The sequence below is a fragment of the Oryctolagus cuniculus genome, chromosome 5, assembly GCF_964237555.1.
Source record: "Oryctolagus cuniculus chromosome 5, mOryCun1.1, whole genome shotgun sequence".
NCBI classification, from domain to species: domain Eukaryota; kingdom Metazoa; phylum Chordata; class Mammalia; order Lagomorpha; family Leporidae; genus Oryctolagus; species Oryctolagus cuniculus.
Genome location: NC_091436.1, coordinates 136,023,973 through 136,037,398, shown reverse-complemented (window position 1 = coordinate 136,037,398; position 13,426 = coordinate 136,023,973). Strand labels below are relative to the sequence as shown.

The 13,426-nt window shown below is 55.2% G+C and overlaps 1 protein-coding gene across 10 annotated transcripts; it reads left to right on the top strand.

The window, feature by feature from the left end:
• The first annotated feature begins 518 nt into the window (after window positions 1-518).
• On the top strand, window positions 519-13,186 carry BRD2 (bromodomain containing 2). Of its 10 annotated transcripts, none has more exons than XM_070074701.1 (14): window positions 519-590; window positions 4,643-5,976; window positions 7,267-7,570; window positions 7,820-7,911; window positions 8,176-8,313; window positions 8,805-8,943; window positions 9,025-9,239; window positions 9,334-9,708; window positions 10,223-10,351; window positions 10,539-10,787; window positions 10,909-11,174; window positions 11,757-12,061; window positions 12,241-12,363; window positions 12,446-13,186. In XM_070074701.1, exons 5-14 carry the CDS (start codon window positions 8,203-8,205, stop codon window positions 12,580-12,582), a joined length of 2,049 nt encoding a protein of 682 aa, XP_069930802.1. In that variant the 5' UTR covers window positions 519-590; window positions 4,643-5,976; window positions 7,267-7,570; window positions 7,820-7,911; window positions 8,176-8,202; the 3' UTR covers window positions 12,583-13,186. The 10 variants fall into 10 exon arrangements, with proteins under 10 accessions (XP_069930802.1, XP_069930799.1, XP_008260984.1 ...); XM_070074699.1 differs by lacking the exon at window positions 519-590 and adding an exon at window positions 1,927-2,126; XM_070074700.1 differs by lacking the exon at window positions 519-590 and adding an exon at window positions 3,442-3,494.
• The last annotated feature ends 240 nt before the right edge of the window (window positions 13,187-13,426 follow it).

Below are 13,426 nucleotides of genomic sequence, written 5' to 3'. Positions count from 1 at the left end.
TTATCACACAAGTAATGAGGAAATGGGGCTTAACAACAGCGTATGGCCAGTTGTTGTTTGGAAAGCTCACTCCTGGCAGTATCCTGGCAGAGAGGAAAGTCCAGAGCAGCAGCACTGTCCAACAGAACTTTCTGCGATGACAGGAACTTTCTATAATCTGTGCTAGCCCTTAGGAGAGCCACTAGCTAGCTGCATGTGGCTACTGGGAACTTGAAATATGGCCAGTGTCACTGTTGTCTGAACCAGAGACAAATTAGAGAAGCTGTGGCCCATCCAGTGAGATTAGCTAGAGAGGAACAGAATTAGAAGCAAACGGGCAGAATCTTGGCAAGTTTAAAGGCAAAGGAGGCTTGTGAGGAACAGTTTGACAAGTAGGTAAAGGAATGGGGGCGAAGGGTCACAGAAATCAAGTGTGACCTATGTCAGGAAAGAAGCATGATCAAAAGTCAGATGCTTCTGTCGGGTCACGCAAGGTGAGAGCTGAACAAGTTGACTTTGCCACCTGGGAGGGCCCTGGCGATCTCTGCCAGAGCAGCCTGGGTAGTGGGAGCTGAAGAATGGGGACAGCGAGGGAAAGAGAGAACGTTTAGGTGAGTACAACTTTAATTCCAGGTCGTAGCTGTGCAAGGGAGCTGAGTCTATATGGAGGCTGTGAAATTGAGAGGGTTTTGTTTGGGGCTGGGAAAACAGAAAAGAGGTTACAAACGCCAAAGGGCAGCGAGCGGACAGTCTCTGAGTAATACAGGAGTGTCAGCAGGTCAAACCTAAGGGGATTTCCTTGAGCCCAAGGGAGGATCCCTCGTCAAAGGTGGCCCGTTCACAGGTGGGAGGTGGGCAGGGGCGTAGAGGTTAGGCAATGCGCAGTGAAATCTGGACCAAGCTCTGAGGGTTCCGGGAGAGGCGAGCGGCTAAGAGCAAATTAAAGAATTGCTTTCCCCGCAGTATCTCTGTGTGAGCGTGTGTGAATCACCATAAACTACCAGCACCTCTATTTTTATGGCGTTGATTCAAGATTGAGAGTAGAGGGCAAAGCTTAGTTAAGAGTTTCAACTTAAGTGTTCGGCCGCGGGATCTGTAGACAAGCCCAAGCCCTCTGTGGGGAAGGGGAAGCGTGCAGCGATTAGTGAAAGACAGGAGCACGGCGCCTAACAGGCCTCGACCGAGAGACCAGGGTAGGTGCAGGGGGCGGGAGCCCGCGCTACACTAAGGCTAAGAAGCCGGAACAAAACGCCCACGTCTACAGCGCGCACCTCCTCGCCCCGGCGCGGGCACCACCGGGGCGCAACACGCCGGGGAAAGGCCCCACCCCGCAAACCCCGGGCTCGCCGGTGCCAGGACCCGTTCTCCCTCTCTGACAACAGCTCCCAGGCGCGCGCTCCTGCTGGACCCCGGCCAGGACGTGCCAACCTGCGATTCACACCCGCAGAGGCGGACCCAAGCCGGGCTGCCCCAGGCCGCCGACGAGGCCGCGGGCAGCGGGGGGAAGGGCTGCTCGACTGCAAGGTCGGCGCGCGCCGCCGGCTTCCGCCCCACCCACTGCGCGCGCTCCCAGTCCGGCCCCGGGAGCCGCGGCCCCGGCTCGGGCGCCTGCGCAGCGCGGCTCTGCCCGCGGCCTCTGGCACTCCTTTCCCCTCCCCCAATCCGGTCGCACCCTTGCGCCTGCGCTGTGCGTGTTCCGGGGCTGCGGCAGCCATGCTGAACCCGTACCGAGAGGCGAGTGGGGGGGATAGGGTCGAAGACAGCGGGCTAAGAAGCCGGGGATGTGGAGAAGCGGCAGCTTTAGAGAGCTCTGGGTCTCGGGATTTAGGCCTGGGCCACATGGCCCCCTTGGCCCCCTGCGCGACCCCCAAAAACGTACGGGAGACTGGCCCTCGTGGCGAGGGGGGGAGGAGGGGAAGCGGACACGTGACCGCGACCAGCCAATCTGGGTGCTGCTGACGTGGCCGCGCGGCCGGGGTGCTCTCCCCACCCCCCCAGCCCGCTTGGGAGGGGAGGGGCTGGGGGCTACGCCCCCTCCCCCAACACAGCTTCAGTTTCCGGGGGGGGTTGACACCCCGGATTACGTTCTCCCCCCGTACCAAGCCGCGGGCAACATTGGAGCCCCCCTGGAAGGTGCCAGGATCCAGGTGAGAAGGGGCCTTTGGGGAGGCGGGGATGTCAGTTCTTAGGTGCTTAACCAGTGGCGGGGAGTCCGGGAGGGGGGTTCTTGGGGTGCAGGATAATTCTGAGGGTGAGAAGGCCTGCCCATCTAACACTTCAGTGACAATGGGAGCGGGGAGGGGAGCGAGCAAGAGAGGGCCTCTGATGGGGGGAGGGGGACGGCCAATCTCATGCCACATGGCAATTGGAGGGCAAAAGGACGAGGGGGCGGTGTGTCCCCCCCTTCCAGTCCTCCCCTGGGGGTACGGGAGCCCAGAGCCAGGTGAGAAGGGATCCTTTGGGGTGGCTGGTGGGGGTGGCCTGGCAGGCTGAGGAATGGGAGTGGTGGCTGTAGTTGCTACCCTGGGATGTGAATGCTTTTACAGTTGGCAACTTCGGTTGTGAACTGGGAGTGTTCCCAGATGCCAACTCCCTTTTCCCCCGAAACTCTGGAAGGAGCATTTCTGAGCTCCCTTTGTGTTGGGGTAGGAAGCTCGCAGCCATCACATGGCATGCTGGAGGTTACGCTTCGAGTCGCTTATCGCATTGCTGTGCATTCACGTGGACACGGCCTGTGGGGCCTTCTGCGCAAACCCTTCTAGGGTCTTACCTTCACGCTAGTCTACTCCGAGCTAGAGGGGGGGTTACAGGCCGAGGCTGGGGTCTGCTTGGGGGTAGGAAGCAGGCCCAGCCTGGGTGCTGGGAGGGGGCTTAGAAAGCACGGCTCGAGTCGCGAGGGAGTCTGACTTGGAATGCTTTCACACTCCCAAGGATTCGGGTTTCTCCGGGGTGGCCTCTTCTCTGGCCGCCTCGGCCCCCTCCCCCAGTCCTGAACAGTCCTCTCCTTGTGTACTGCGGGGGAGGGAACGGAAAGGAGGGAAGAGTTACTTTTCCAAATTACTGAGCAGCAGTAGCCTCCCCTGTGACTCATGTAGGGGAAGGGAGGACGGGGAGGGAGCCGGGAGCGGTGATTTTCCGGAATGCGGGGACACAAACGAGAGTCATGTCTGGCTGCCCTTTCTCTTTCTGGGGCTCAGTATTTTCTCAGCCTCCCGAGTTTCTTCCCCTGGCCGGCCCCCTGATGGGCCTCTGTGCTGACCTGCGAAGCCCCGGGTGGAGGAAAGCGGCCGGGAAGGCTGGGCCGCTGGGGGGAGGGAGAAGGCCTCTGCAAAGCTGCTGTGTCATTGCCCTCCCCGCTGCAGCCGCCGGGCGGGGCCGGGCCCGCTCCCGCTCCCGCTCCCCGGCGTGGGGGCAGGGGACGGCCGTCCCCGAGGCGCGCTCCCCTCGCGCGGCTTGTGTGTGTTGGGTGGTCGAGAAGACGGAGGCCGGCGGCCATGTTAGATGCAGTGACCGAGGTTCGGGTTCAAGGCTCCTGCGACCGAGGGAGGGCGGCGAGGGTTGGAGCTCCAGGACCTAGGCCCTTTGAGACCTCCCGAGGGAAGGGAGAGCTTTTCTTGAGTTAGTTCATCTACAGGAACTCCTTTCTCAGGCACACGAGTCTGTTGGCTTCCTTGGGAGCGAGGGAAGGGGAAATGGGCGGCCGCCGCCCCGCCGAAGCCCAAGCATGCTCCAGTGGCGGGAACCCCTGTACTCTCTAGTTAAGGGGCTGCGGACGGCAGAGACGCTTTAGACTGCCTGACCTTGGCCTCTGGTTCTTTATTCATAGGCTGCTACCCTATTCAGATAACCAAATCGAGAGGAAGACTTAATAGCGAGTTGGGGGAGGGGGCGAAACGGCTCCCAAAATGGCTCCTGCCCCTCCTCGGAGGCGGACGGCCCGGGGGGAGGGGAGGAGGGGAAGAAGGAGGGGGAGGGCTAGTCTGAGCCGCAGCCGCCGCCTCCTCCGCTCGCCCTCCTCCCTGGCGCTGACCGATGGACGAGCCGCTCCGTGGGGAGGACTCCGGACCCTGGTGGGGGGATGGGGGCTCTCCCGCCCCTGCGACGGGGGGACCCTGCGAGGGGGGCGCGGACCTGCCTGGGGAGGGGGGCGGGGAGCATGGGGAAAGAGCCGAGCTCGCCGGCGAGGGGAGGGTGTTTCCCGATTCGCCCCTTGTAGGACCTGTTTTTTCCGCCCTGAGCCAGACGCCGGAATGAAGTTTTGGGAGGAGGTGGGTGACATTTTGTAGGGCAGGTGGGTGCGTGTGGCGATTCTGCCTCCACTTAAGGGCTGCCAAGGTTTTGCCGAGCGGCAGATGTGTGTTGGTAACTAAAGGCGTGATTGGGGAGGGACTGGAGAGGTGCTTGGGCGCACGAGTTGGAGAATGTAGTCCAGCTTTGGTGGCCTTGTAAAAAGCCTTTGGGAGTTAACAGAGTGTCTCTCTCTTTGTCTTTGGACTGTGTGGTTTGGGAGAGGGAGGGGAGGATTTTGAGACTCTGGCAAGCCGGTGTTGTGGATTGGGGAGGATGGTAACGTTCGAGCCCTTCGTCGCTGCATTCGGAGCCCTTAGCTGTCCGCAAAGACGAGCAGGCCGCGGCTTCTAAGATGGCGTCTTTCTCATTTCAGAATCTCCTGCAGCGGCCTCACTGCCGAGAACAACAGCCCGACGGGCGTCCTGCCGCCACGCCCCTGCCGCCGAGGCCGACTACGCCCACGCGACCCCTCCCGGCTCCCTGCGGTCTGGCCAATGGACGAGCTACGAATGGCACGACCTGCTCAGGCCCGGCAGTCGCCACTCGCACCGAGCTTGGAAGACTGGAAAGACTTTGTTGGAGGGGGAGGCGGGGAGCGGGTGCTGGAGGCTCTGGGGAGATGGCTTCTGCACCCCTTCCAGCCTCCCTCTTTCCCTGGAGTCGCCGAGCCGCAGCGCAGCCAATTGGCTCGGAGATATGGCGGGCTGCCGCTTCCCTGTGGGTCTATGCGGCACTCTTGCCTGGTGACTGACGCCTTGGAAAGGAGGTTTATGACGTCATTGCATCGGCCGACCAATGGAAAAGGCTCCCGCGGAGAGGTGTTCCTCCCCTTTCGACTTGGCCTCTTCACGCGCGTGAGCGAGCGAGTGCGCGCGGAGGGGGTGGGGGAAATCTCGGGCAGGGTGGCGCGCATGAGCGGCGAGGCTCCTCCCCCCCGCCTATATATAAAGGGCTGGCGCGGAGCTCGGCGGCGCCATTTCGCGCTGGAGTGGAGCAGCCTCTAGAACGAGCTGGAGGATTCTGCCTACAGAAACAGAGCTTTCGAGTCGTCGGGGGCCGCCATTACAATCCACGTCCATCCACTTGGAAATGGCCTTCGGCTCGGCCTATGACCGGTCCCGGCGGACAGTACAGACCCTATAGAAGCCCCCGGAGCTCCCCTTTTTCGGGCCCCGCCCAATCCTCGGAGTCTGTCCACCCCCTCTACTCCGCCCTCAAGAGGATTTCAAAGATGGAGGCGGCGTCTCCCTAAACCACTTTTCGTGTTCATCCGCCTCCATCCGAAGTCGAAACGGGACTTCGTCCATCCCGGACGATCCCGACAGGAAGCGGGGACCCCTGCAAACCAGCAGCGGGCTGTATTGTCGGCGGTGTCTGGGATCGGGGCCGTCTTTGGGTTTGAAGAGCGCGTCCCCCGTTGCTTGCCCGCCTAAGCTGAGGCCGCCGCCATTTTCTTGCTGTCTGCCGCCTGCGAAGCGCGCCAAGCTGCCGGGAGCTCTCCGAGAGGTAGCGGAGGAGACTGTGTGTGTGCCAGCTCGGCGGAGGGGTTATCGCCTGGAGGGCCGACGGCAGCGGCCTCCCCCCCACTTCCCGGGTTATGCCGGGCCGGGCGGTGAGGGGAACCGAGGCCACCCGGACTTTCTGCGGCTGAGGGCAGCGCCGGTTCCCCGCGGTCAAGATGTTGCAAAACGTGACTCCCCACAACAAGTACGTCCTGGCGAGCCGCGTGTGGGTCGGGGACGTTGGGGCGGCCGCTGCGGGGGGAGCACGGAACGACGCCGGCGCGTTGCTGGTCGGCGGCGCAGCTGTTGACTCGGGCTCGCGGCGGGTGGGGGTGGACGACGGTTTTGGAACGGGGGCGGCGGCGCGGTGGCTGCGGACGGGGAGAGTGCAGGTTGTCACTTTGTTCATTAGCTTCCCGCCGGGGCCCGGGTTTCTCCGAGGCCGAGGGAGCGAGCTTGGTGGCAGAGACGTGGGGATGGGGGATTTTAAGTGGGCGGCGGGCCTGGTGCCCAGCGACGGTTTGCCACCGTCTTCGGGGGGACTCACGGCCACCTCCAGTGCCATTTAGGGTTGCCATGGTGATGGAGCTTCGGGCACTGACAAGGGGGGTTCCCAGCAGAGGGGAGAGGGAGCACTCGGCCGGCTAGATTGTATCCTTAAGTTCCTGCTTGTCTGGGAGTGGCTGCATGGGATGTTTTGGGGGTTGCATTGAGAGTTTCATTCAGGGCGGGAGGGTGGAGCTAAGGTTTCCTTAGCTCTGCGGATGTAAACAGTGAGATTTCGGCGGTGGGAAACACCTGGTCCAGAGGAGCGCCAAAGGGACTGTAAACTGGAAGCATTATTGGTGTTAGGTAGCCGAAGTTGGAATCAGATTTTCAGCGAGGCGGCGATGGGGCTCTCACACACAGGGAGAGGAGACTTGCTGCCCTTGACTGTTAACTGTTCTTAATTCCTTGCTAGAAGGAGACTTTTCAGTTTGTGGGCTGGGGTTCAGGCTGTGGAGCCTGACAAACAACAGTGCTCTGGGGTCTGAATTTGAGTTGGTATGATTGTTGTGTTGGATTTTTGAGTCCATTTCCTAATGTGGAGTTAACTGCATCAGTTGGTGGAGGAGCTAATGACCCACCTAGTTCAGTTCTTGGGTATCTAATTTTATGAAAATTTCCTCCATTATTCTTCCTGTTTTCACCGGCTTCCCTCAGGTCCAACACCATGGCAACCACCAAACCCCTAGTGATGAAGCTTAGGCTTGAGTTTTTGAACTCCACCCATTTTATTTAAGCGCCATCCCCACAGGGCTGTAGTTCCCAGATGCTCTGCTATCCTGCAGCCCCAGTTTCAGCTTAGTGACCTTTCTAAGGTCCAAAACACAGAATTGGGCATGTAGTGCAGATTACGATTTTTCCTGATGGTGTTTGTATGTGTGCGCGCGTGTGTGCGGGGGCGAGCGGCAGAGAGGGATTACTGCATGTAATTTTGTTTCCCATCTTACAGGCTCCCTGGGGAAGGGAATGCAGGGTTACTGGGGCTGGGTCCAGAGGCGGCAGCACCAGGGAAAAGGATTCGAAAGCCCTCCCTGTTGTATGAGGGATTTGAAAGCCCTACGATGGCTTCAGTGCCGGCTTTGCAACTGACCCCTGCCAACCCACCACCCCCGGAGGTGTCTAATCCCAAAAAGCCAGGACGAGTCACCAATCAGCTTCAGTACCTGCACAAGGTGGTGATGAAGGCTCTATGGAAACATCAGTTTGCCTGGCCATTCCGGCAGCCTGTGGATGCTGTCAAATTGGGCCTTCCGGTGAGTAGAGACGGGATTGGGGGGTAGGGAAGTGAGAAAGAATGCGTGTGAGTGGGGGTGGGTGGCCTAGTGTAGGTGCTGCGGCCCCTAGGGAGTCCCCATTTCACCCCTGTAGGGCAGCTAGCCACCAGAGCTTTGGATTCTTGGTCCTTTGTGATTGCTCCAGCGCTTGCTCTCTTATCTTGGCATCTCTTATTGTGCCCTCCATGTGTCCTTCCTTAACTTTTGTGCCCTGGCTCCATTTTACAGATTCCCACCCCAGGTTGGGAGAGGACCACGGTGGCCAAAATTCTTAGCTTCTTCCTTTCCCTCATGCAGTCCATGGATAGCCAGCCCCAGAGGTAATGTCACAGGATGGGAAGTTTCCAGAGTGGGAGGGAGGTGGGTGGTTAGAGAAAGGCAGTAGGGGCCTCCCAGTGGGTGTTAAAGAGTCCACCATTTTTTTTTCTGTCCTGTAGTTTTATTAGGGGCCGCAGTTTAGGAACTATATTCATTTGATGCATAGAGGGGAATGTGTGATTGAGAGTTGGCTGGTAGTTTCTGTAGGAAAGTAAGTTTTTTCATGGCTCTGATTTGAGATTTTTGTTGTTGTTGTTGTTGTTTAGGACTATCACAAAATTATAAAACAGCCTATGGATATGGGTACTATTAAGAGGAGACTTGAAAACAATTACTATTGGGCTGCCTCCGAGTGTATGCAGGATTTCAATACTATGTTCACCAACTGTTACATTTACAACAAGGTGAGTATTTCTTGGTTTACTTAACAGGTGGAGAGGCAATATTGCTGTTGCTAGGTGTTTTGTCCATGTAGCGTTCTGTGTGTGTGTGTGTGTGTATGATTTAACTGTGGAAGGTGTTGCCCAAGTAGTCAGGGTTCTAAAAAACCTGAGATGCAGGTGGTAGCTACTAAACACAGTGGTTGTCTTCAGAGAGCCTACACTTAAAGGTTACTTAAGTAGAACACATTTTATACTTGGAGATGGTGGCCCTGTTTCTCAAAAAGCTCTGGAGACCAAAACAGCAAAATCTCTTTTCTGTCAGCTCTCAGTTCCCTGGTTTCTGAATTTTAAGGGGCAAAGACAGTGTGGCTTTGGGATTTGTTAGTGGCCTTGCGTAGGTAATTTTCAGCATTTGATGATGAAATGCTAAGAGGGTTGGTGACCTGGGACTAGGAATTCCTCAGAGATAAGTCTTTTCTGCAGACTTTGAACCTTATTTGTTTGTGTTTTAGCCCACTGATGACATTGTCTTGATGGCACAAACACTGGAAAAGATCTTCCTACAGAAAGTGGCGTCAATGCCCCAAGAAGAGCAAGAGCTCGTGGTGACCATCCCTAAGAACAGCCACAAAAAGGGGGCCAAGCTGGCAGGTAGGGAGAATGGGTTTTGCAAACAAAAACCTAAGCGTAGGAAGGAGAATTTTAAACTAAATTTTTCCTCCCTTTTTCTAGCACTCCAGGGCAGTATTACCAGTGCCCATCAGGTGCCTGCCGTCTCTTCTGTGTCCCACACAGCCCTGTATACTCCACCGCCTGAGATACCTACCACCGTCCTCAACATTCCCCATCCGTCAGTCATCTCTTCTCCCCTTCTCAAGTCCCTGCACTCTGCTGGCCCTCCGCTCCTTGCTGTCTCCGCAGCTCCTCCAGCTCAGCCTCTTGCCAAGGTATAGATCAGTGATTTCTTTGGGAGTGGGGAGGGAGAGGTTTTGAGTGAGATGGACCTGAGGTAATAGGCTTCTGTGTCATTTTTCTCTGCAGAAAAAAGGGGTTAAGCGGAAAGCAGATACTACCACCCCTACACCTACGGCCATCCTGGCTCCTGGTTCTCCAGCTAGCCCTCCTGGGGGTCTTGAACCTAAGGCAGCAAGGCTTCCGCCTATGCGCAGAGAGAGTGGCCGCCCCATCAAGCCCCCACGCAAAGATTTGCCTGACTCTCAGCAGCAACACCAGAGCTCTAAGAAAGGAAAGCTCTCCGAACAGTTAAAACATTGCAATGGCATCTTGAAGGAGCTGCTCTCTAAGAAGCATGCTGCCTATGCCTGGCCTTTCTATAAACCCGTGGACGCTTCTGCTCTCGGCCTGCATGACTACCATGACATCATTAAGCACCCCATGGACCTCAGCACTGTCAAGGTACCCACTGCATGGGGCAGATGGGATGCTCAGGCAGTGGTTGGAGCCTAGGGATCACTAAAGCAAAAGTCACACTTCGTTATGGGCACACAGCAATCTTTGAATCTTGGTACTTTATGAAAATGGTAGGGCAAAAAGAGGTCAAGTGCTTGGTGAGAGTCCATATTTCCTGGAGTTCGCTACACCAAGGATGGGTTTTATCTTCAGAGCAACACTACTTAACATCTACAATTAAGTTGTACTTATTTGGAAGTGTTTGAAATCAGGGAAAAGGGTGGGAAAGGGTCCAAGACCACCTCCCCCTCCCCTACACCTGATTTTTTTTTTCTAGACATAAATGTTTCTGCAACCCACCCAAATTCTTTTGACTTGAAACTTGAACTCCAGGGCACAGATCCTTAAAGTCATCCGCACTGTGCTCTCAAGAAGAGGGCTCCTCTTGTGGTGTCTGGGGTTGGCAGGGAAAGGTGAGTCTCTCTGCCTGTGCAGCTTCTGATGCTGCCTCCTTCTGCAGCGGAAGATGGAGAATCGTGATTACCGAGATGCACAGGAGTTTGCTGCTGATGTGCGGCTTATGTTCTCCAACTGCTACAAGTACAATCCTCCCGATCATGATGTTGTGGCCATGGCCCGAAAGCTACAGGTGAGTGAAGAGTTGGGCTTTGAAGTGTTAAATGGGTATGGGCAGAGATTTTGATTTCAAGTGCCTCAACCTAGCGCTGTGTGGAACTCTGCTCCCTGTTCTTTTGTAAATTGGAGCCATACCACTGGGTAGTTGGGTTTAGTCAGGCTGTGTATTGGCATAGTTTTAAGTCTACCTCTGTTTCCAGGATGTATTTGAGTTCCGTTATGCTAAGATGCCAGATGAACCACTGGAACCAGGGCCTTTACCAATCTCAACTGCCTTGCCCCCTGGCCTGGCCAAATCCTCTTCAGAATCCTCCAGTGAGGAGAGTAGCAGTGATAGCTCCTCTGAGGAAGAAGAGGAGGATGAGGAAGAGGAGGAGGAAGAAGAGGAGAGTGAAAGCTCGGACTCAGAGGAAGAAAGGGCCCATCGTTTGGCAGAACTACAGGAACAGGTATTTTGTCACTCTTCAGTCTTTACTGGGTAAGAGGTTAATGCCCTGCCTTTGTCCTAATTCTTTCTCTGAGTCTTACTTTACTGTCTACTTTACCTAACTTGTGTCTGATTTTCTTCAGCTGCGGGCAGTACATGAACAACTGGCTGCCCTATCCCAGGGCCCAATATCTAAGCCCAAGCGGAAGAGAGAGAAAAAGGAGAAGAAGAAGAAACGGAAGGCAGAGAAACATCGAGGCCGAACTGCAGTTGACGAAGATGACAAGGGGACTCGGGCACCCCGCCCACCTCAGCCTAAGAAATCCAAGAAAGCAAGTGGTGGTGGGGGTGCCGGTGCTGCTGCACTAGGCCCCCCTGGCTTCGGACCTTCGGGAGGAAGTGGCACCAAGTGAGTTCTGACAGGGTAGGAGGAGAAGCTAGCTTGGCTAATTTGCAGTCTCCAGAGGGTGCCATCTTAGATCCTTTGCATAGTGTTTCTCTAAACTAGGTTCAGTAGACTTTATGCAAATGGCCAGGTAATAGAACAGGCTTTGGCTCTCCAGGGTGGTGTGAAAGCAGTATGTAAACAGGTGACCACAACTGAGGTCTAGTGAAACTATCGGAAGAACAAGCAGTAGTGGCACTTGTTTTCTGGGCCAGTTCACTGCTGCCACCTCTAAAATTAATAAAGTTAGACTAGTGTGTTAGTAGTGCTTTAGGGGACAAAAAGGTAAGAGCCATTCCAGTGTATCTATCTAAATTTAGTTTTCAAAGCCCAAAGTAAATATGAAACGATTGGCCTGCCAAGAGTTCAGTGAAATGCTCTGCTTCCCTAATAATGCTCAAGGAGCCCACCTGTGGTTCAGTCATTGTCTGAATGCAGTAACAGAAGCTCCCCCCTCTAAGCAGGAAAGGAGGACTGTTGGGTTGAACAGTGGGCATGTGTTAGGAGAGGCTCTTTCTCTACTTGACAATTTGCTTTTGCCTATAGGCTCCCCAAAAAGACCACAAAGACAGCTGCACCTGCCCTGCCCACGGGTTACGATTCAGAGGAGGAAGAAGAGAGCAGACCCATGAGTTACGATGAGAAGCGACAGTTGAGCCTGGACATCAACAAGTTACCCGGGGAGAAACTCGGTCGAGTTGTACATATCATCCAGGCCAGGGAACCCTCTTTACGTGACTCAAACCCAGAAGAGATAGAGATAGACTTTGAGACGCTCAAGCCCTCCACTCTGAGAGAGCTTGAGCGCTACGTCCTTTCATGCCTGCGAAAGAAACCCCGGAAGCCCTACAGTAAGTGTGATGAAGGGCAGTGGGTGTGTTTAACACTCGATGATCAGCTCCCAGGATGTAGGGACCCGTTGGCTGATTCTTGATCTGATGTTCAAGAAAGGAATTTGGCAACCCAGGGGCTGATTACACTAGGGTGCTTAAATAATTGTACTGAATCCTATTAAATTTTTTTTTCCTAGCCATTAAGAAACCTGTGGGAAAGACAAAGGAAGAATTGGCTTTGGAGAAAAAGCGGGAACTAGAAAAGCGGTTACAAGATGTCAGCGGGCAGCTAAATTCTACCAAAAAACCCCCCAAGAAAGGTGGGTGTGGTTTCAGGCTGCTGCAGACTGTGTTCTTCTCTCGACTGCTTTCACATGTTTAACCTTGGTCTTTGTCCTGCAGTGAGTGAGAAAACAGAGGCATCCTCTGCACAGCAAGTGGCAGTGTCGCGGCTCAGTGCTTCCAGCTCCAGCTCAGATTCCAGCTCATCCTCTTCATCTTCCTCTTCTTCAGACACCAGTGATTCAGACTCAGGCTAAGGGGCCAGGCCAGATGGGGCAGGAAGGCTCCGCAGGACCGGACCCCTAACCCACCCTGCCCCGCCTCTTTCCTCTTGGTGTGACACTTCATCTCACCTTCCCTCCCCCCTCTGTAGGAGAGCTGGCTCTGCAGGGGGGAGGGATGCAGGGACGTTGCTGAAGGAGGAGCATGGACAGCAAACTATGGAAATCCCAGCCCCATTGGGAGTGACCTCGGGCACAGAGGGCCCCCCCTGCTCAGAATTCCTGGGATGGGGCAGGGCCGCAGGGTGGGAGTGGGCAACAGCCCTATTAGGGATTACCTAAGGTCATGGCTACCCTGTTCACTTCTAAGGACCCTGTTGTGAGGTTGATAGTTCTAATTTATTTTAAGCTAGGTAAGGCTGAGGGGGTTACGGCCATGATCCCCCTTAGCCTCCATGGGGAGGGGAGAAGGGGGAGCGCTTTTTTTTTTACGTTGACTTTTTTTTTTTTTCTACTCTGTTTTCCCTTTATCCTTCCGCACCATTTGGGGCCCTGGGAGTTTCAGTCATCTCCCCATTTGGTCCCCTGGACTTTCTTTGTCTGTTGATTCTAACTTGTAAATAAAGAAAATATTATTCAAGTTTTGAGTTACCTTAGTAACAGATGTTTTCATAGTCTTTCTAAAGAATTGAAGGTTTGGATCTGATCTAGTTTACAAGAATACTTGACTCTTTGCCTTAAGAGTTTAAAATTCGAGGTTTGAGGTAGACTTTGAGGTCCTTACCAGCTGAATATGTGGATTGTCTCACACAAAAAGTGGAAGTGGGGTAGAGGTAGCAAATTTGTAACTGCCTTAAGGCAGTTGAGTCTACTAAGTTAA

Excerpts from the sequence above, each read along its gene's own strand:
- BRD2 (XM_070074698.1), top strand. The coding sequence starts at position 5,948 with ATGTTGCAAAACGTGACTCCCCACAACAA. Across the intron at positions 5,977-7,266 it reads AACGTGACTCCCCACAACAA|GCTCCCTGGGGAAGGGAATG; the intron begins GTACGTCCTGGC and ends CCCATCTTACAG. Across the intron at positions 7,571-8,175 it reads CTGTCAAATTGGGCCTTCCG|GACTATCACAAAATTATAAA; the intron begins GTGAGTAGAGAC and ends GTTGTTGTTTAG.